General features: G+C 39.4%; 1 protein-coding gene across 3 annotated transcripts in view; it reads right to left on the bottom strand.

The window, feature by feature from the left end:
* The window catches only part of SLC36A4 (solute carrier family 36 member 4), a 77,985-nt gene that overhangs the window by 32,587 nt on the left and 25,597 nt on the right, over window positions 1-19,801 (bottom strand). For all 3 annotated transcript variants that reach the window (XM_062639291.1, XM_062639290.1, XM_062639292.1), the window contains 2 exons: window positions 16,069-16,238; window positions 12,001-12,170 (listed from right to left, as the gene is read on the bottom strand). In XM_062639291.1, coding sequence (XP_062495275.1) covers window positions 12,001-12,170; window positions 16,069-16,238 — 340 coding nt within the window. The remainder of the gene's footprint in view (window positions 1-12,000; window positions 12,171-16,068; window positions 16,239-19,801) is intronic.

The following is a 19,801-nucleotide window of genomic DNA, read 5'->3' on the forward strand; positions in this document are numbered from 1 at the left end:
ACTCATAAAATATTAACTAGATGCGATTAATAAATCCTTGCACCTGTGTATGTTTTCTGTCTTAGCCCACAGCAAAATTTTGAGTGTAAAAAAAAATCCTAATTGAGACTTGAGCCAACTGTATGTATCATTGTGTGCTCTGCTATTGTATCACAATAAATATTACTCATCACAGAACTTCAGTCCTAACAGAGCATGTTGGTTTACAAAGCTAAACCACTGATAGTTTCAGGAGAAGCTTCAGATAAATTAATTCAGATCAACAGCATTTTGCCTTTTGCACTCATCCACTTCCACACCTGCACTTACAGTAGCTGTTAAATATTTTTCTGATATACCACCTTACATGCACTTCATAACAATGAAAATCTTCCTCTTCTCTAAAATAAGGATTCATCTTTTCCCATTTCTCCCTAGGAAACTGCTACAGCTCCCAGATTTATTCACTCATGCCTCAGGATCTATGAAAAACTCAAGCGAACGCTCAGTCTGAAACCCTTAATTCAGTTCCTTGGCTTGGAATGAGGCCAATAGCTAGGAAAACTGTTTTTACTAAACAAGTAATTTAAATTTTCATTTATCTATTTTAAGGTTTTTTTACTATCTATTGATAAGCATCAGCATTTATGGAACAGAATAACCTTACAATTACATTAGTTTTCAGCTTTCTCATGCACAAAGAACACTGGAATGAGATGGAAAGATAAACGGGATTCAATCTGTAAGACAATTACTATCTGATTATACAGCATTTCAGTATAAATACAGGGTAATTAAACAAGACTTATTTCAGATATTGCAGCACCTCTGCCACTGCCAGCACTGTGCTGTGTAACCCCGTTATGACTGGGTTTTCTGCCTTCACTTCCGTACTGTAAAGGCACCATCTTTAAAAGAACTCTGTATTTAATACTGAAATACACTGTTCCCAAATAACTGATCTTCTCATCGTTTTTGAAAGATATTCTCATGTGTCCTGGACTGTAGGAGTACCCAACCACCTGCAGACAAACTTCAGGAAGGAGCAAAGCCCTGCACTAAAGAGACAGGAGATGCAGACAGTATGTTGAGGACAATGAAGCTGGGAGTCAAACAAGACGTGCCCTGGTCCAGGTGCTCCTCATGTATTTTTTAACAAGTTGGGAGTTACTCACTAGAAATATATGGAATGTTTTTAATTCAACACTACTACAGCACTTGACGTTTCAGAATGAAAGTGGAAAACCAGCATGAATACCATATGAACAACCTGGAATGGATGGATGGGACTTACTAGTTCTGATAACATAAGGCCTGAAAGAAATGTGCAAAACCAGTTGGAAGAAAAAAGATAAAGAGAAAAAAGGTTCCTCAGACTAATCTCTGCACTTCACATTTTGGAAAGGAATTCTAGTACGTGAAATCTAATCACATTCCCAACACAAGAAGCTGAAAAATCAATTCTAAAGCCTATTAAAAGGAAGCATTGCTTAAGTTTGATTCCTCTGCTGCCTCTTAGAGGGATAAGAAGCTATTGCCTGTTTCTGTAAAACAAGCTATTTGAAAACAGCAAGTGAACACAGACATTTAGCTATCATTTTACATTATTGTAGAATGTTTGCTTCCCACTTATAGAAAGCTCAGACCCTGAAGCCTACACTTTTAAATGAGATACCTAATAGCAAAACGTAAGGTCCAAATTTGTTTGTCCCCAAAACCAAAAGCACAACATTAAAACAGATTGTGCAATTTGTCTCTTAGTCTCCAAATGAACACAGCAGATAATGTAATTATATTCTGGAATGTAGAAGCACAAAAGGAAAAAAAAATCATTTTCATTTTTGTTCAGAATAACGAAAGATTTGAACTTGTAAAAAAAGAAGCTAAATCCACCTGAGGTAACCAGTTACGCATTGACCAGCCTAGCACATAACATACTAACATTTATATTAAACTGCTTTAAGTCTCTTATCTGTGTAAATGTCAGTTGATTTCAAGGGAAGACAGAGTTCACTGGGATCAGAAAGAAATATTCCCAGCACCATCAACACTCCCCCACGCCCGGAGGCAACAGCTCTCCAGGAAATACCATTCAACTGTTTGGCCCCATTTCTCTGTATAACTTTTCCTTGTAAATCATTCCTTCCCTGCCTGAATTCCAGAAATTCCCAAATCCCCAACAGACTGTTTTCAGCTTTGCCATCGTATCTCCTCTTCAGAGTTCAAGGTCAGGCAAATACATCACCTACCCTGCTGCAATCTGCAGTGGCGCTGCAAGTCAATACCAGCACCCACAACTGGAAAGCAAGTAAAATTACTAGCATCTTTTCAGAACACTGCTCCTTTGTATGATACTTTGCTCCCTTACAGTTCTATATTGATGAAAAAGGCTGTCATAAAATTAAGGAACTAGAATTACATACCCAGTAACCCAGCTGAGTAATTTTAAAAAGCTGTTGTGTGAGAAACTCAGTTCCAAATTATGAGGGAAATAATAAGGTTTTTTTCATGACTCAAAATAGGTCACGTTCTTTCTCCCTATAGCCTAACTTTATTTTTTTTCTTTTATACATGTATATATATGAATACATGTGCCCTCTAAATTCTCCAGCATCAGATAAAAATATTGCCATTGGCATCTCAGCATGCAGCTTTGTTTAAATTTATTGTAAATACTATAGATGTTTTAAGCAGCTCCAAGAAAAGTGGTCTGAAGGTAGAAGACATTTACTGAAATTGCCTTGATAACTTAGTGCATGAAATGCTGCTCTGCAAACATACAGCAGTTAGGGAAAAAGTTTAACTATAATTTTAGTTATTATGCATGCTTTCGATACCACCTGTTATTTTTGTGATTTATAATCTTAGTCTTTACACTGTAAACTACAAATGACCAAAACAACAGCAGGTGTCCCTGCCAGTGGAAGGGGGCTGGTACTATGTGATCTGTAAGGTCCCTTCCAACCCAAACCATTTTGTGATTCTATATCCTGGCAAGTAAGATGGACAATACTCACCATTGTGAACTGATCTGAACTTGCTCCATGAATACTGTCAGGTTCATGGCTTTTATATTCAAGTTGCAGCACTGAGAACCACAGGACCCAAGATCCTTTTGAGAAAACCTATCACACTGTTTTTTTATTATATACAGTCCTTTGTTACAAAGAACTTGAAGACTGATCATCTTTAGTGAATTTAAAATGCTACCCTGCACTTTGGTAACCAAATCAGTAATAATGAATTCTTGCTTTTCTATCAAGCCCTTTGTTCCTATTTAATCATAGCAATTATTTCTATTGTGCTTACTCCCTGTAATTTTGTTATACAGAATGACAGTGTCTGAGCTAAAACAATTGCTCACAATAATCTGTGTTTATTTTTATTGTCATTACTGTCATTCCAGCTCTCTCATTGCAAAAACAGAGCGCTCAAAGTTATGCATAACAGACCATTTATTATCTATGCTGATCTTTTTCTTGGGGTTCAACCACCTACTAAAGATAAAACAAAAACCCCACTGATGCAAAGAATGCAAAGTAAACAAAAGATATCTTCTTATCCCTCCAATAATTGCCAATAAACATTGTAATAGTAACATGAAAAAATAGGTACTGTACTGAGGTTTTTTTGCATTGTACCATCAGATATTTTTTTGTTGCCAAGAAATGCCTTTTAAAGAGAGATCTATTTACCAACATGTACGAATAAGAAACTGAATCCCACAGAGCTGAACCTGAGCTAAAGTCAGAGAACACTTGCTTTTTCACCTGTACTCTCTCTCACCTCAGTACATTCTTGTCAAAATACAGAGATCAGAATTGCACCAATACTTAAAGCTGTGGGAAGCAGTTTTCTATGGCAGCAAAATGATGCTCGGCGTCTTGTTCTCTGACAACTGCATTGGCCTTTTGGCTGCCAGTGGATACTGAGCTGATGATTTCAGAAGCCTCTTGACTCTAAGATCCCTTCCCAAGTTTTACTGGGTACTTCCAAGCCCAGCACTATTGTAAGAACAAATGAAATTACTTTTTTCCTCTTTTTTTCTTAACCTAACAATTTATCTAAAATGAATTTCATCCGCTATTTGCAAGCTTCTCCTCTTTGCAAACTCCTCCAACAGCTCCTCACCATTGCCATGGCGCTCTGCTATCCACAAGGTCTGATTCCCAGCTCCATTCCCACTAGACCTTTTCTTGCTTTTTTAAATACACCAAAATTATATCAACAGCATGCCCGTCCCATGGCACAGGGGCTGTTTGTAATAACAGTTCACACACAGCTTTGCATTTGAGTGCCAACTTCCTTCAGGACTCTCAGGTGAATAAAGTTAATAAAGAAAAGCAGGAATACAGAAATAAGCTACTTCAGCTCTTGCCATGGAGGAAATCTACACAAATATCAAAAAAAGAGAATTGAACTCTTCTCACCTTAATCTGGGTGCCTAGAGACAAGCTCATTGTGTAGATTCCATTATATTAGGTAAAGATCTATTCAACATTGTAAATTAAATTTTGGGTACAATTCACCTAAGCAAATACAAAATTCTTACTCAGAAAGCAAGGCAGCCCTTACACTCCACTAACCATATTGATTAAAATTCATCTCATGGTAGTGGGAGCTGGCACAACTAATTTAGATGCAAACATATATAGAGAGATGCAAGACAAATTGCATTCCAAGATACATAATCTTCCAATAGTTAAAACTGGTTGAGAGACTTTTGTGTTTTGTGGCTGAATTTATTTATGACAACTTTACGCTTTATGACTGAATTAAAGATACTGATACTTAAAACACTCTAGGATCTCTGTAACTGACAGCATGAGAGTACCTGTAAATGTAATGAGGCTCATGAGGACCTAACTAGACGATTACACACCATCCTCCCCCTGTGAGTTTAAGCTCATTCTTAATTCATACAAGAACAAGTCTTGCATGTATGCAACAGATGAGAAACTCTATGGGATCCTTACATACCAAACACAACAAAAGAACTTTAAAAGAAAAGTGAGGAGACTGCAGAAGTGAGAGGATTGCAGAAGCATACTTGCAGATGCACCTAATGGCAACAGAATTTGCCTTGAACCCACATGAAGACCTGGTTTACACTACATAATGCCAATTACTCTGAAAAATCGTATACTAAATGTTTAAAATTGAGCACTTTATAATGAAAGAACACAGCCAACTTCAGTTTTTCCATCTTAACTCTTACCTGTTAGTTTACTTGTAGAAATTCTGAAAACACATTTGTGTTTACAGTGCATTTAAAAGCTAGTGTAAAGAAAAATAACCTTGGAAATTATTCCATTTCCAGACAAGATTTGAAGGGTGATTTGCAGTTTGTTAAATAAGCCCTATCTGTATTATGCCCTAAATGAAGGACATATTCTGTAGAAAATCTATACAGTCTCAAAATCCCAAGCATAATAAATATGGTTGAGTCTTAAAGGACATGAGAAGTAGTTATGGTAAATAGAGTGTCTATAAAGAATCAGAGATGAGTGAGACTACATATGCAAAAGAAATAAAAACTTAACACAGATCCACTTGCCAGGAAGACCCTGGGAGTCTGTCACAGTGCACGGCCTTTATTAACTCACTTCTTAAAAGCTAAGGGAGACAGCTAGAGTTGAAGACACGCAAACAAGCTGTGTATAATCTTCTTCATATTCCACAGTACAGACTATTAACTGACTCATAAACAAAAGGAACAAAATCAGAACAAATACTATTTTTTAAAACAGAGCATTATTATTCTTCTCTAATATCTCATATAATTGAGCTGTATGATAGGCCTTCACCAAAGAATTTTCTTTTTGGAATGTATTAAAGCAGAGATGCCATATTTAATCTACACGGTTCCAGGGCAGCATCAAACAAGTCTGGAACATCTGACAGGACAAAACAGACTTGATGTAGATGTTAAACAACAATACAGCAGAGCTACAATCAGGCCAAATTAAAAGTTACCAGTAAGTCTGACTGATAGGATAATATTTTCAGCAAGTAATAACACATTTGAACTTGGGAGTAATTAGTTTTCGTCGTACAAATAAGTAATCGTACATGATACTTTTCAGCAACTGTCACCAACAGATGTTCAACAAAAGCTGTTTGCACCAATGAGTAATTAAGAAGTGTTTACAACTGGTGTTATGTGAGACTATAACTGGAAAATTACATGCATAAGGCAGTGGCTCATTCCCTGCTGAGAACCTGGTGGGATGCACAGTTCTCACCCACGTTTACGGGAGACGTGCATTAACTCAGTGCTCCTCCTCATCTAGAGCAAAAGACTTTGATTTACCATCTTGAGAACCATGGCAGCTACCAGGTGAACAAGAGGCTGATAGTACAACCAAAAGCAGTAACATGGTCATAAATATGAAAGAATGCAAGTAAAGAAAGGGAAGGTATTGTTTTGTACTGAAAACTGTTTCAGTTTTGGAAGATGTGGAAAGGACTGTATGTGTGTTAGTATTCTTTTATACTCTGCATAAAAAAAGATTATCTTAAACAAGTATCAGAAAATGCCTCCTACACTCAGTCTATAGTTTAACAGAAAGAACACCAACTGTAAATTAATTACAGCCTGCTTGCATTAACATGTGGAACAAAAAATGTGGTAAGAAAGAATCCTTAAGCCTAGCAGACAAAAGCTAAAGCAATCATAGTAGCTAAAAGTTGAAACTTTGTAAATGCAACACAGAAAAAGGAAGATTTTGAAATACACAAACAAAACAGCAAGGGTAATATGACACTAGACTCATCTTCATAATCAACATGGATGTGCCTGACACTTCAAGCCTTTTCTCCACTTTGAAGTGACAAAACTGGAGCTACAAGGGATGGCAACTCCTTCTAGCAATTAGAAAAGAGCTGCAAGGAGGAAGCCATTTCTAAAACACTGACTCATGGAAAGATGCCCAGCACGACCCAAAACACAAAGTGTTCTGGTCCCTTTTCTTTCACTGAACAAATGTTAACATTGCCAAGCAATTCACAGTTCTTTATAATACCACATAAGTACCCTCAGGAGGCAGGTTAATTTATCACTACTCCACAGTTTATTTGCTACAAAGTTGTGTGAGAATTAAGATCTAAGATATCAAGCTCAATAGAGCCATAAACATGATTTATATTAGTTTTCATTTATGATACTTTAACCTTTCCTTAGCCTCAGCTAGCTGCCTCACAATTCCCTTCTAGCTTATTAAATGTTATTTTGGATTGAATGTATTAAAAAGAAAACATATATTAAAAATTACTTCACTGTACAGACAGGGCTTTCAATTAAACAATGATATCCAAAATTATTACCCTCTTTTCCCAACAGTGACCAATCTAGAATATGTGCTTTTGCAATCAAAAGTCATGCAGGTCTCTGAGCTGCATATTAACGCTACTGGGTATTTCCACAAAACACATAATTTCCTGATGTCAACTTCAAAACAAGATCAATCGAGCTCTACACACTTTTAGAATGTATCCTTTTACACTGAATAGTAAATTATTTTAGCCTAGTCTATATGTCTAAGCACCAGGTCTTAAAATTAAGCTCTTACCATATTCTCAGAGTTGCACTTTGCACCAAGTATTTGGAATCATTTTGCCTCCACATTCCGATAAGAAATACAGTCCATAGCTAGCAAATAGGGGTAATTAAAAGAAACATAAACCACATAATCACAGCTCTCTTAGCCATACCACTTAGATTTCAGATCTGGAATATGTTGTGTCAAATTCATAATTTGTCACATAATAATAAAGGATCACTCCATGCATTTATACTAAAAATCTTCTGGCACCTTCTCTGATAGTACAATGATTATGTCAACAATAAAAATAAAGCACAAAATAAAGGGGAAGGCATACAAATAAAGATTAAAAAATAAACTAAATGTAGAAATTATAAAACCCAAAAGGTTTCTGGATACTGGATAAAGAGTGAATAAACACAGAACAAGATTTGAATGGCTTTTCCAACAAGCAGCCCAACTGGAGGTAGAGAGCTGAAAGGGCAAAGAGGATGCAATTAGCAAGATCATGGGCAGGAACCGGTAGAGCGAAAAATGGTACTTCACAGAAACAGAGGTGAACAGAAATAGAGCTTAACTGTGCAGAACAAAAATGTGCCATCTGATCAGAATCCAGCAAAGATAAAGGTCTAGCAAAGGTTACAAAGGAAGAAATGTGACAAGGCGGCAGAATGAAGAACGAATGAATGTGACAAGAAGTCAGCTGATCGGAGCTAGCCCAGCCAGAGCCGCAGCCGGCACGCTTCAGCGACCGCGAGGGTCAACAGAGCTTCGGAAAATCAGAGGGGATAGCGCAGAGGCATCGCGATTCCCGACATATCGCGATTCCCGACATCTCCCCACCCCCGAAGCCCCAGCAGCCCACGTGGCAGGGTGCGTTCCCACGGTGACGGTGACCACCCCCCTGCCCCTTGCCTTGAAAGAGCCTCGGAGAGGGCAGGCACGCTGCCCACCGGGCGCAGGGAGGAACAAGCAGGTCGTGTTGCTGACCCTGTTGCTGCTGTCCCACACTGCTGACCAATATGGTCGCCTCCAGAAAGAGAGCTTGCAGTAAGAAGACTGAAGCAACTCAGACAGACACCCCGTCCCAAACCGTGCCTCTTCAGGTCTCTGGATGCAGGGAGTGCCAGAGCCTGCTGCTGCCGGGGGAGGGAGGACAGCATTCCACCTGTGTGAGGTGTGAGCAGGTAGAAGATCTGCTTAGCCTGGTGGCAAGACTTAAGGAGGAGGTTGAGACGCTGAGGACCATCAGGGAGTGTGAAAGGGAGATCGACTGGTGGAGTAACTCCCTGGCGTGCCAGTCGGAACGGTTCCAGGGAGATACCCCCCAAAAGGGGATGGACACCCTGCCCTCTCAGGCAGAGGGGGATGGCCCGAGACAGCCCCTGCCCCAGCTGATGCTCTCCATCATCTTTACCGAGTCTTGGGAAACGGGAGAGGTGCCCGAGGACTGGAGGAAAGCAAATGTCACTCCAGTCTTCAAAAGGCAAGGAGGACCCGGGTAACTACAGATCAGTCAGCCTCACCTCCATCCCTGGGAAAGTGATGGATCACCTTATCCTTGGTGCCATCTTAAGGCATATCAAGGATAAGAGGGTTATGAGGGGCAGTCAGCACGGCTTCACCAAGGGGAAGTCATGCTTGACCAATCTCATAGCCTTTTATGAGGAAATAACACGGTGGATGGATGATGGCAGAGCGGTGGATGTGGTCTACCTTGACTTCAGCAAAGCATTTGACACAGTCTCCCACAGCATCCTCACAGCTAAATTGAGGAAGTGTGGTCTGGATGATCAGGTAGTGAGGTGGACTGTGACCCGGCTAAAGGAGAGAAGCCAGAGAGCTGTAGTCAATGGGGCAGAGTCTAGTTGGAGGCCTGTATCTAGTGGAGTGCCTCAAGGGTCAGTACTGGGACCACTATTATTTAATATATTCATCAACGATTTAGACGAGGGAATTGAGTGTACTATCAGCAAGTTTGCTGATGACACTAAGCTGGGAGGAGTGGCTGACACGGCAGAAGGCTGTGCTGCCATCCAGCGAGACCTGGACAGGCTGGAGAGTTGGGCAGGGAATAACTGGATGGAATATAACAAGGGAAAGTGTAGAGTCCTGCATCTGGGCAGGAACAACCCCAGGTTCCAGTATAAGTTGGGAAACGACCTGGTAGAGAGCAGTGTAGGGGAGAGGGACCTGGGGGTCCTAGTGGACGACAGGATGACCATGAGCCAACACTGTGCCCTTGTGGCCAAGAAGGCCAATGGCATCCTGGGGTGTATTAGAAGGGCGGTGGTTAGTAGGTCGAGAGAGGTCCTCCTTCCCCTCTACTCTGCCCTGGTGAGACCGCATCTGGAATATTGTGTCCAGTTCTGGGCCCCTCAGTTCAAGAAGGACAGGGACCTGCTGGAGAGAGTCCAGCGCAGGGCATGGGCTAAGATGATTAAGGGAGTGGAGTATCTCCCTTATGAGGAAAGACTGAGGGAGCTGGGTCTCTATAGTTTGGAGGAGACTGAGGGGTGACCTTATAAGTGTATATAAATATATAAAGGGGGAGTGTCACGAGGATGGAGCCAGGCTCTACTCAGTGGCAAACAATGATAGGACAAGGGGTAATGGGTACAAACTGGAACACAAGAGGTTCCACTTAAACTTGAGAAGAAACTTCTTCTCAGTGAGGGTGACAGAACACTGGAACAGGCTGCCCAGGAGTCTCCCTCCCTGGAGACATTCAAAACCCGCCTGGACACATTCCTGTGTAACATTATCTAGGTGTTCCTGCTCCGGCAGGGGGATTGGACTAGATGATCTTTTGAGGTCCCTTCCAATCTCTAGCATACTGTGATACTGTGAATTCTGCTAACCTAGAGGAAGAGCAGCAGCACTGGGAGCTAGGGAAGAGGAAGCAAGAGCTTGCAGTCTCATGATGACTCGTGGCAGTTTCGTGATCATGGCATCAAACCGTGATACAAGAGAACTGGATTTATCCTGGAATAAACTGATTCTAATTTTGGATCCTCCTGAAACTGAACTGGATTCTCCTGGAAATTGCTTCCTTGGGAATGGCTCAGTGAGCCAAGACTGACCTTGTGATCATCCTCCTGCAAGTCCTCACTTGTCAAGTCCTTACGTAAAATAAGCCTAACAGACCAAACATGCCCCCAGAAAAACAAACAACAAAACATTCCAGATATGCTTTTCCTCAGCAAAGTTTCCAATACACTACAATGATACAACAATGACCTAGTTTTTGAGTAAGACAAAAGCCCCCCAAAATAGTAATATCTGACTTTTCAGCTCTTCCCTCAGAAAGCTAACGCATCATTAGCAACACAGCTGAAGTTTCCCTTTTCAGACAATTAGTTTCAAGCAAGCTGAGTCCCTTTAATCAGTGTATGACCCCTGAATGGTCCAGACATTACAGCAGATTTTGTCACTGATACCAAAACCATTTCATTTTTAAAACTTAAAAGATTTGGGTTTTTTTCTTTCTATTAGAGAAACACTTTCTGAATCCTGTTAGGAACCATGTTCTACACTCAGTTAAAGCGAAGCACTATTTAAATCAATTCGGTTCAAAACAAGTGCTTCGCTGAAAAATGACAAACAGAAAATGAGCGTAAGCATGGGAGCTTACACAATTGTTGGTGAAAAAGTATTACAGATAGTGCATGCGTGCAGTTGGTAGAAACCACCAAAAAAAAACATAAAAAAAGACTGAATTGACAACTAGGATTCCTATATTGTTCAGCACTTTAGATGAAAGCTGTAAGGCAAACCTAAACTTCCTCCTCAGTTCAGGAATACCGATTACTAGTTGAAACCATGCTCACTGTTCAATGCGCACTACAGATTCCTACTAGTATTCATGACATCTAGACTAGCTGTGAAAAAGGCTGGGACACGGTAGGAGGGATGGGAAGAGTAGTGAACAAGAAAAACAATATGAGTAACAGGCAGTGACAGCAGAAATACAAAGCTACTTTGGAGCATTAGCACCTAAAATAAGCGGCCTTCCTTGAGCACTGCAACTAGGCATCCATGTTTGTGAGTACTACTTTATGGGTACAGAGCAGGACACCTTAGGCTTAATCCTGAGACAAAAAAAGCAGAAAAAGTTATTTCTCCATGAGCAGCATGTACTGGGTAGAGAAATGCTGACATGAAACAGCAATTGTGACTACTACTTAAAACCTTTCATTTTAAGAAAATTATGTTCAAGTGTCAGCTTTAGAGTATTATTGGCAAAAGAGATGGTTGTCAAATAATTGGTCTCACCTACTAAAGAAAGTGAGATCAAAATATAAATACAAGGTTAGATTCATTCATTTGTGAAAGTCAAAACACCAAATCATTGAAGCAAAGCTTTGGGTTTACTAGCCTCCAGAAAAATAAATAACCAAACATGTACTTATTTAAATAAGCAGGCCCCAACAACGTGTAGCAGCAAACATTTTATGTATGTTCTGCACATACTTACAGGTTGAGCAGACCAATAGCGCTCTCACCGCAAGTTCAGTGAGTAACTGCCACTTCTGCTCCACTTTGGAGGTGACAGCTGGAATGAGAATCTCCGCAGGGACGTAGTACTGAATCGAATAGGTCACAAAAATCCCAAAGGAGTACAGAATTTTTACAGACTGATACAACCTGTTGAAAACATTTACATATGTTCATGTAAGCTTTGAACACTTCACTAAAAAATGAGCTTCCTAATGGTACTTAGGCTATAAATATATATATAAATACATATTTTTCCTTGCAGCAAACACGAAGATAACATTACCTGCTTGCAAGTTCTAATATGAATATATTCACTTGAATATATGAAATTGCAGAAGATAGGCTGACCAACAAAACATGGACCAGAACAAATATTAATGCAATCATAAATGAATAAACTTAAAGAAGAACATGTTAAACAGCCAGCAGTTATTTGGGAAATTTCCAAATTCGTATCAAATAAAATCTGTACACATTTCGTAGTGGTGGTAACTACTGGACATTTTAAAGACTGATATTGATAGCCTGCAGAATTCCACATGTCCACAAAGTGTTCCTAAAAAGATTTTTCACACTGGGAAGAGTGCACCTCAGGAAACTCTATTTGTTAAAATTGGAAGGAGTACCTGGTACAGCTAGAAATCACCCACAGCCATATTTGCTTTTGCTGTCTACACTCTCCTCTTCAAAACCACTAGGTACAGGACACCATTAAATTACTGTGTCATGTCATAATATTTCATAGGGTTTATAGCAATAGAAAGGAGTACCAAGGTGCAAATTGTGCCAAATTGGTGGACTGGCAGGATATAAAGAAATTGGAAAAAGAATATAGAAGGGAGCTCCTTCTGATGCAGCAATGTCTTTCCTACCATACAGAACTAGAGCTGCTGTAACAAGACAAATGTTTTGGGGATGGAGATTTATTTTTTAAGATACTGCCTATTTTCTTGCAAAGCTGCCTTAGGATGGCTTTAAATTCTGTGCCATACAGACAAGCTGCTCTCTTGCACCACTTTAAGAACTCAGTTACATAAAAAGCAAAATCATCTCTACAGACACTGGTAAAAGGCACAAGCTGCAGTTTAAGAAGACGTAAGTGTTTCTATTCTCATTCATCTCTTTCCATTCTAGGGGTACTGCACCCTGTATATCATCCGATTATACATAAAAATGTTCAGAAGAAGCATACTGCTCAGAAAACATAGTGGACAGTTTCTTTATAACAGTATAAAGCTCCATTACATTTAACTTCTTTCTGCCTAAATTGGTTTAAAATACTTTTGATGGTTCCAAAAATATTAAGTGACTTCAGATCATCAGGCTTTAATCTTTACAGGGTTTTTTCAGATCTGTGCAGAATCAGAAAACCCCATCCTTGGAGTAAAGGAAAAGATTATGATTATTTATCAGAAAAAACGTGTCATATCAAAGATGAAGACAAAAGAAATCAAGGAAAAAGGTTCACATCTACCCTGATGTAAAATGTACCCCAGTAAGACATACAATAAAAGCATCTGTGAGGCTCAGACACAGAATAAGGAAAGCATTTTAAAAAAACGCCTGCAACAGTTGGCAGCCTAAATTGTGCATCTTGCCTCTCTATGTATGTTGGAAAATAACCCATATATAGAATCACAGAATGGTTTAGGTTGGAAGGGACCTTAAAGATCATTCAGTTCCAACCCCCTGCCATGGGCAGGGACACCTTCCAGTAGAGCAGGTTGCTCCAAGCCCCATCCAACCCAGCTTTGAAAATTTCCAGGGATGGTGCCCAGCTTTTCTGGGCAACCTGTGCCCCTCATCATCCCCGCAGTGAAGAACTTCTGAACATCTAATCTAAGTCTGCCTTCCTACAGTTTAAAGCTATTCCCCCTTGTCCTATCACTACATGCCCTTGTGATCAGCAAAAACAAGCTGAAAACTAATCTTTTCATGAAGTCCCTTTTCAACATATTCTAATTAATATATTCTGTTGAGTGACAATTTGCATTCCAAAAGACAATCTAAACTAGAACTGCAACAAGTATCTTCTCAGAAAGCTCTAAGCTAGCAGAATGTTTTTAAGAATATGAGAAGTCCTCTATTTAAATTAAACTCAAGGACTTCACTGGTCTAGGGTCTGTGCATGCCTTCTGGTCAATTCATATGCAAGAACATCAAATACAACTGAAAGTCACAGGATTTAAATTTTCTTCAGTGGGAAAGGCTTATTTTTAAGACAGGGACTGTCCAGCTGGAATTAAACACATAAGCCAATCTCACTGCTTAGCTACATTGCAGGCTTTTTGCCATGACCACTTTCTTCTTAAAACTTGCCTATTACTTGCATTTCTCTGGTTAAATTCAGACACTCCTGGCTTTTTATGTGAGGATGAGGTAACAAAATATTGTCATATGGTTCACTGGAAACCTGTTTTGCTAGCACAGCTAATTGCACACATTTGCTCATCAGTACTCTACCAGGGAGACCCACAGTACTGCACAGCAATAGCATCATACATCACAACCCATTGGCATACCACTTAGGTGCTTTTCCTCCTAATTTTGTTTGGTGCTCTGGGCAACTATCCAGGGTAAGACAAAAAACAGATGATTTTGTTATCTCTACATATGTGCCCTGAGTGGCTCTGAGGTTATTAAACTTAAAATGCCAATTCCCCACCTACAGAGCATCAGTTTCCATCTCTATAATCTCTTTCTTTGCATTAGGCCTGTAAAGCCATGAGGATAAATATCTCATCATCACATCTGCCCTGTAGCCAAGAGCTATTTGGAAACTTATATCTGAACAGCCCAGTTAGACTGCAGAATAAAGCAGATTATTATAGCAGAATAAAGTTCATTCTGTTGCTTGCATGAGCACAATAAAAAGCAACAGTGAGTACTAACCTCACCTTACTCCACATTCCTCTAAATCCTTTTCTAAAAGCACTTCTCTTAAGGCACAAATAAACATAGAGCTACCACTTAAAACAAACTTTTCACTACTCATATCAACCACGAGCACTAGTCAGCATTCAGTTCAGCAAAGCAGGTTTTGATTCACATTATTTGAGTGAATACTTCACAATGCTACAAGAAGCATCAAACAGCAAGATGCAAGCATGTAACCTGGAAGACATTACTTGATCAGGATGAAAACATTGAAATACTTTTCAGCTTTCACACTTGTGCACTGCTGATATACCTAATTTTAGGCCAGACATAAAAGGACTAAAAACATTAAGTTATATTTAAGTTAATAGTTACAGTATATACCCATCCATAGATAGATACAGAACTAACAATGAACCAGTTGAAATAGTCTTCAGTGATTCTTCAGCATGTGGGATTCTCATATCATTAAAAAAAGCTAAATAAAAATTATAATATCTCTGAAACATGGCATAGAACCATAGAATCAACTAAGTTGGAAAAGACCTTTAAGATCATCAAGTCCAACCTTTACCCCAGGACTGCCAAGTCCATCACTAAACCATGACACTAAGGGTAGACTGTTTTTTTAAGAGTTCCAGGGACAGTGATTCCACCACTTCCCTGGGAAAAGCATAAGCTTCATTTTCCTGATAGGAAGTCATTATTATACACTCTTCATGTACTTGCATGTGAACTATGAATCTATTCAGTTTTTGATGTCTTCTATTCCAGTAGTTTACCTGCTAAACTCAGTGATTCCACTAAAGAAGGCCACTATATTACAAGGATATCTAAGATAAAAATAGCTGGTTTCAGAACTGCAATATGGCTGATTACATATATATATTCCCTCTTTCAACACACCTGGAACTAGCTCCTTCTAGAGATGGAATACATTACTATAAAGATCATTCACCTGTTTCTGTATGCAATTCCTTTTAATATGCAAGCAATTGCTGGCTAGGATCATAGCTCAACTGTGGAAGGCACAAAGACAGTATATATAGTACAATTTTAAGAGTTGGAGCACATATCAGTTATAAACACGACAGCACTGAAGCATGCAACAACCTTTACAAGGTTTTTGCCTTGTGGATTACTGGTTTTAAGTAATGTATGCACTTACCATATGTCTTGTGGCAGGTTTAAAGTTATGCTGCCTTTGATTTCATCCCCAAAGCGCAGATACCCCAGAGTGGCCAGTGAGATATACAAGGTCATGACTATTCCCATGCCAATGTTTAATGCCTGTGGGAAACGTGTGGTGTCCTTCATTCTATTTTCTAATGGAAGTACCTGGAAATAAAAGGAGAATCAATTACATCAATTACCTACAGTAAAACTACTTTTCTCCCCCCTTTCAAAGCAGATTTCCAAAATGTAGATGATTTTATTAACAAGTAAGATTACTCTACAATAATGTTTTACAGCCTGGAAGATCACAATGGTTTATGTAGCCTATAGAAATGTTCAGTTATTGAAAAACACCCATCTTGGCTGGAAAATAGCAATGGTGTGAGAACATAAAGCAGTATTTATAGGTTAGAAAAAACTAACACGAGAAACTTAGGGTGTCCAGATTAAAATATACAGGCAATGAATAACATCAGTATTTAGTAACAGAACAGAATCCAAGGGTAATTCTATTTTCATTAGGTATGTCTGCACTGCCAGTCTCCATCACAAACAAACCTACCATGCACATGGCTGACACACAACCTCATGCTGAGCAGTCAGCCTCAGCTCTCCCAGCAGCAAAGCTTGACTCTGTGACTACCAGAATACAGACCCACACACTCTTCCATTCTTCTGACAGAAACAGGGCAAGGCACACTAAGCACTGCTTTTTAATAAATGTAGTGTTGGGTGCTCTGCTCCTGAATTATAGCCAAGTGACCTTGCTGGGCTTGCCATCGTTTCAATATGAATACACAAGCATTATAACCATTTCTCCATGCAGTTTGCTAGAGGGACTGGCTTTTACATGCACTATATGGCATACACAAAAATACCCCTACTAAGTTCTTGAAAACACTTAAAAACTTAAAGTTTTTAGCTCCCAATAAAAAATTTCCAGGCAACACAGGAAAACCAAGAAATAAACTGCTCTTCCCAGCTTGAATTTTATCAGGATAACAGATCCTCTTACATCTTCATTAAAACACAAACTGAAAGTACGTGGATGCTCCTAGACAAGAATGCTCCTAGACAAGAATACTTTATCTAGGGAAAATACTACTAATACCTCTCTATCAGGCTGCCCAGAGAAGCTGTGGATGCCCCATCCCTGGAATTGTTTCAAGGCCAGGTTGGATGGGCTTGGAGCAACCTGGTCTAGTGGAAGGTGTCCCTGCCCATGGCAGGGGGTTGGAACTGGATGAGCTTTAAGGTCCCTTCCAACCCAAACCAGTCTGGGATTCTGTGATCTCATCCAGGAGAAATCACTCAGCTCAGATACTCAATAGCTCCTCATAGGCAGCATACAACTACTGTTCTATTCTGTCCGTAACAGCTGTTTATATTTTATTTTTTCATTCTTAATCCTTTTACATTCTAACAAACTTTCTTGCAAGCAGACAACATTATCATACAATTATCTATCCGAAACTTAGTTCATAAAGGAAAACAGAGGCCAAGTGATGCATATTATGTTCAATGCGTTTGTGTCCAGAGGAAGCATTTGAATATATTTTTTAATTATTATTATTTTTGCCAGTACTACTATTTTTTATCTTTTGCATTTAAAACCAGTCAGTCTGGAGGCCCATGTTTCACCATGAAAACAAAGACTTAATTAAAAAAAATTAAAAAGCCATTAAAAAACTTTTCAGGACAATCCTCCTATGCACACTAACCCTCGCTTTTTAACTATCCATTAAATCAAGCTCAGTCATTAAAATCAGTGATGCTGGATGTCATTCTAAGCAACCTGATCTAGTTGAAGATGTCCCTGCTCATTGCAGGGGAAGTTGGACTAGATGACCTTTGAAGGTCCCTTTCAACTCAAACTACTCTATGATTCTATGTCACTTCATGCACACTAATGAGTAGGTCAAAACAAAACTTACCACATCTAAACACATGTTCCTGCACCAACACCCTCACCTGAACATTACAACCTTCATTTATAGTAAATTTAAGAAAAAGATATGCAAAAAGAAATAGTACTGTCAGTAGCCTCCAGAACAGATGAGGATGTTCATGCAGCCTTTCCCACATAGACAAGGCAACAGCATCCCTTCCCAGACCCAGCAGCAAGCCTTCCCAGGTTCAAGGACTCTCTCTGAGTAGCAGTAGGCTTTTGAGTCAGTTGCTGTCACGGCAGGAGATGCTTCCCTTGGCAGCACTAATCCCCAAAGAAATTATGCAAAGACCTTGAGTCGGGTTTTATACGGTATCCAGTATAATGTATTTCAGACAAGCTGAAAAGTTGTGTACCTCACAGGATTAACATGAAGCCAAATAACAACTAATTACACATATATTGCACAAACTCCCTGTCCCTTAAGCTGTTAATTACCATCAGGATGCAAAAGATCCTTGAAGTGTTCGTAAGGAGACAGAGGCTGACAGGAGGCGCAACATGAGCCAGTGCTTTTTCTGACACTGCCACTGTTGGGCAGCTGCTGGTTAGATTTTTCACTCTACATTTCTCTCTTGTCCCTTTTGCAACAACTTCAGAAAACCTAACATTTTAACTGAATGCCAAAAACATGAGGTTCTTTTCATGAATGCTTTTGAGTTTGGGTCTTATTGCTTCTTTTTTGGAACCCTGAAGTTGAACAGGCTTTCTTGTTTTTTCTTCTGAAGCCAGAAATTAATTTCACTCTTCAATTCTTTTAAAAGGTTTTCTGAAAAAGTTAACACCCTACCTAGATGACTGCATAGCTTTGAAAGAAAATAACCCCACACATCTGATTCTCTCTGTCCAGTACATTATAACATCTTCTCTCCAAAAGGATGTTGCATCAATTGAGTATCGCACACTAAGGCTTCAACGTTGTTCTACACTTGTTCAAATGACAATTTCTGCTGTAACAGGCAGTAACATTAAGCTAGTCCAGTAACTCCCACACTCTTCAGACCTATAACCTGTTACCACGTATGCAACCACTGCAGAACCTAATGATGAGAAATACTATGGTCAGGGAAAACTTTGGGGAATAGTCTTCTCTCCCCAGCAAGGTCACCAAGGGCAGAATGCTGGAGAGGAGAGAACCATGACATAAGTTTCAGTTTCAAAGATTTTTTTTAATGGGTCTTTTCCCTGCTTCCAACTTCCATGCTTTCACTTCCTTCATGCTCTTTCTCCCACAGTTCACACTAGTCACATCACAGCCCTAACCACCTATAAAATCAGATATTTTAGACAATACCAATCCTTTTCATAATTCCTTTTTTCCCCTCATTTTTCTCTCTCCTCAACTGAATAAATTCTACATCTTTTTTTTTCTCTGTCACCTGCTTCAGAGAGATCTTCCTGTTGTTTCTGAGACACTGGCACATGTCACTACTATCACCTTCCTTGAAACTTCATACTTGATCCCTTCAGTAATTATGTACATTTGAGTTCTTAATTTCCAAAACAGGCATAATACATCTTTTTTTTCATTCATCAGATAAACTCAAACATACCCATCATTTACTGACAAAGAAGTATAACTGCATCTTTGAAATAGCCTGGCTAATCTACCATCACCCATTAGGCAAAGTATCCTCCCTTTAATTCCAAGCTGCATGCAGTAGGTATAAACATGCCCCAGTAATACCACTGTCTCCTCATTCCTTCCCTTGAATATCCTGCTACACTCCCTTCCTACAACTAGGCTAAAGGTGGCTGTCTGCTTCTCATCAGAAAT

This window comes from Pezoporus occidentalis, unplaced genomic scaffold (genome assembly GCF_034315485.1).
Source record: "Pezoporus occidentalis ecotype Australia unplaced genomic scaffold, CSIRO_AGI_Poc_V1 ctg6, whole genome shotgun sequence".
Taxonomy (NCBI): Eukaryota; Metazoa; Chordata; class Aves; order Psittaciformes; family Psittacidae; genus Pezoporus; species Pezoporus occidentalis.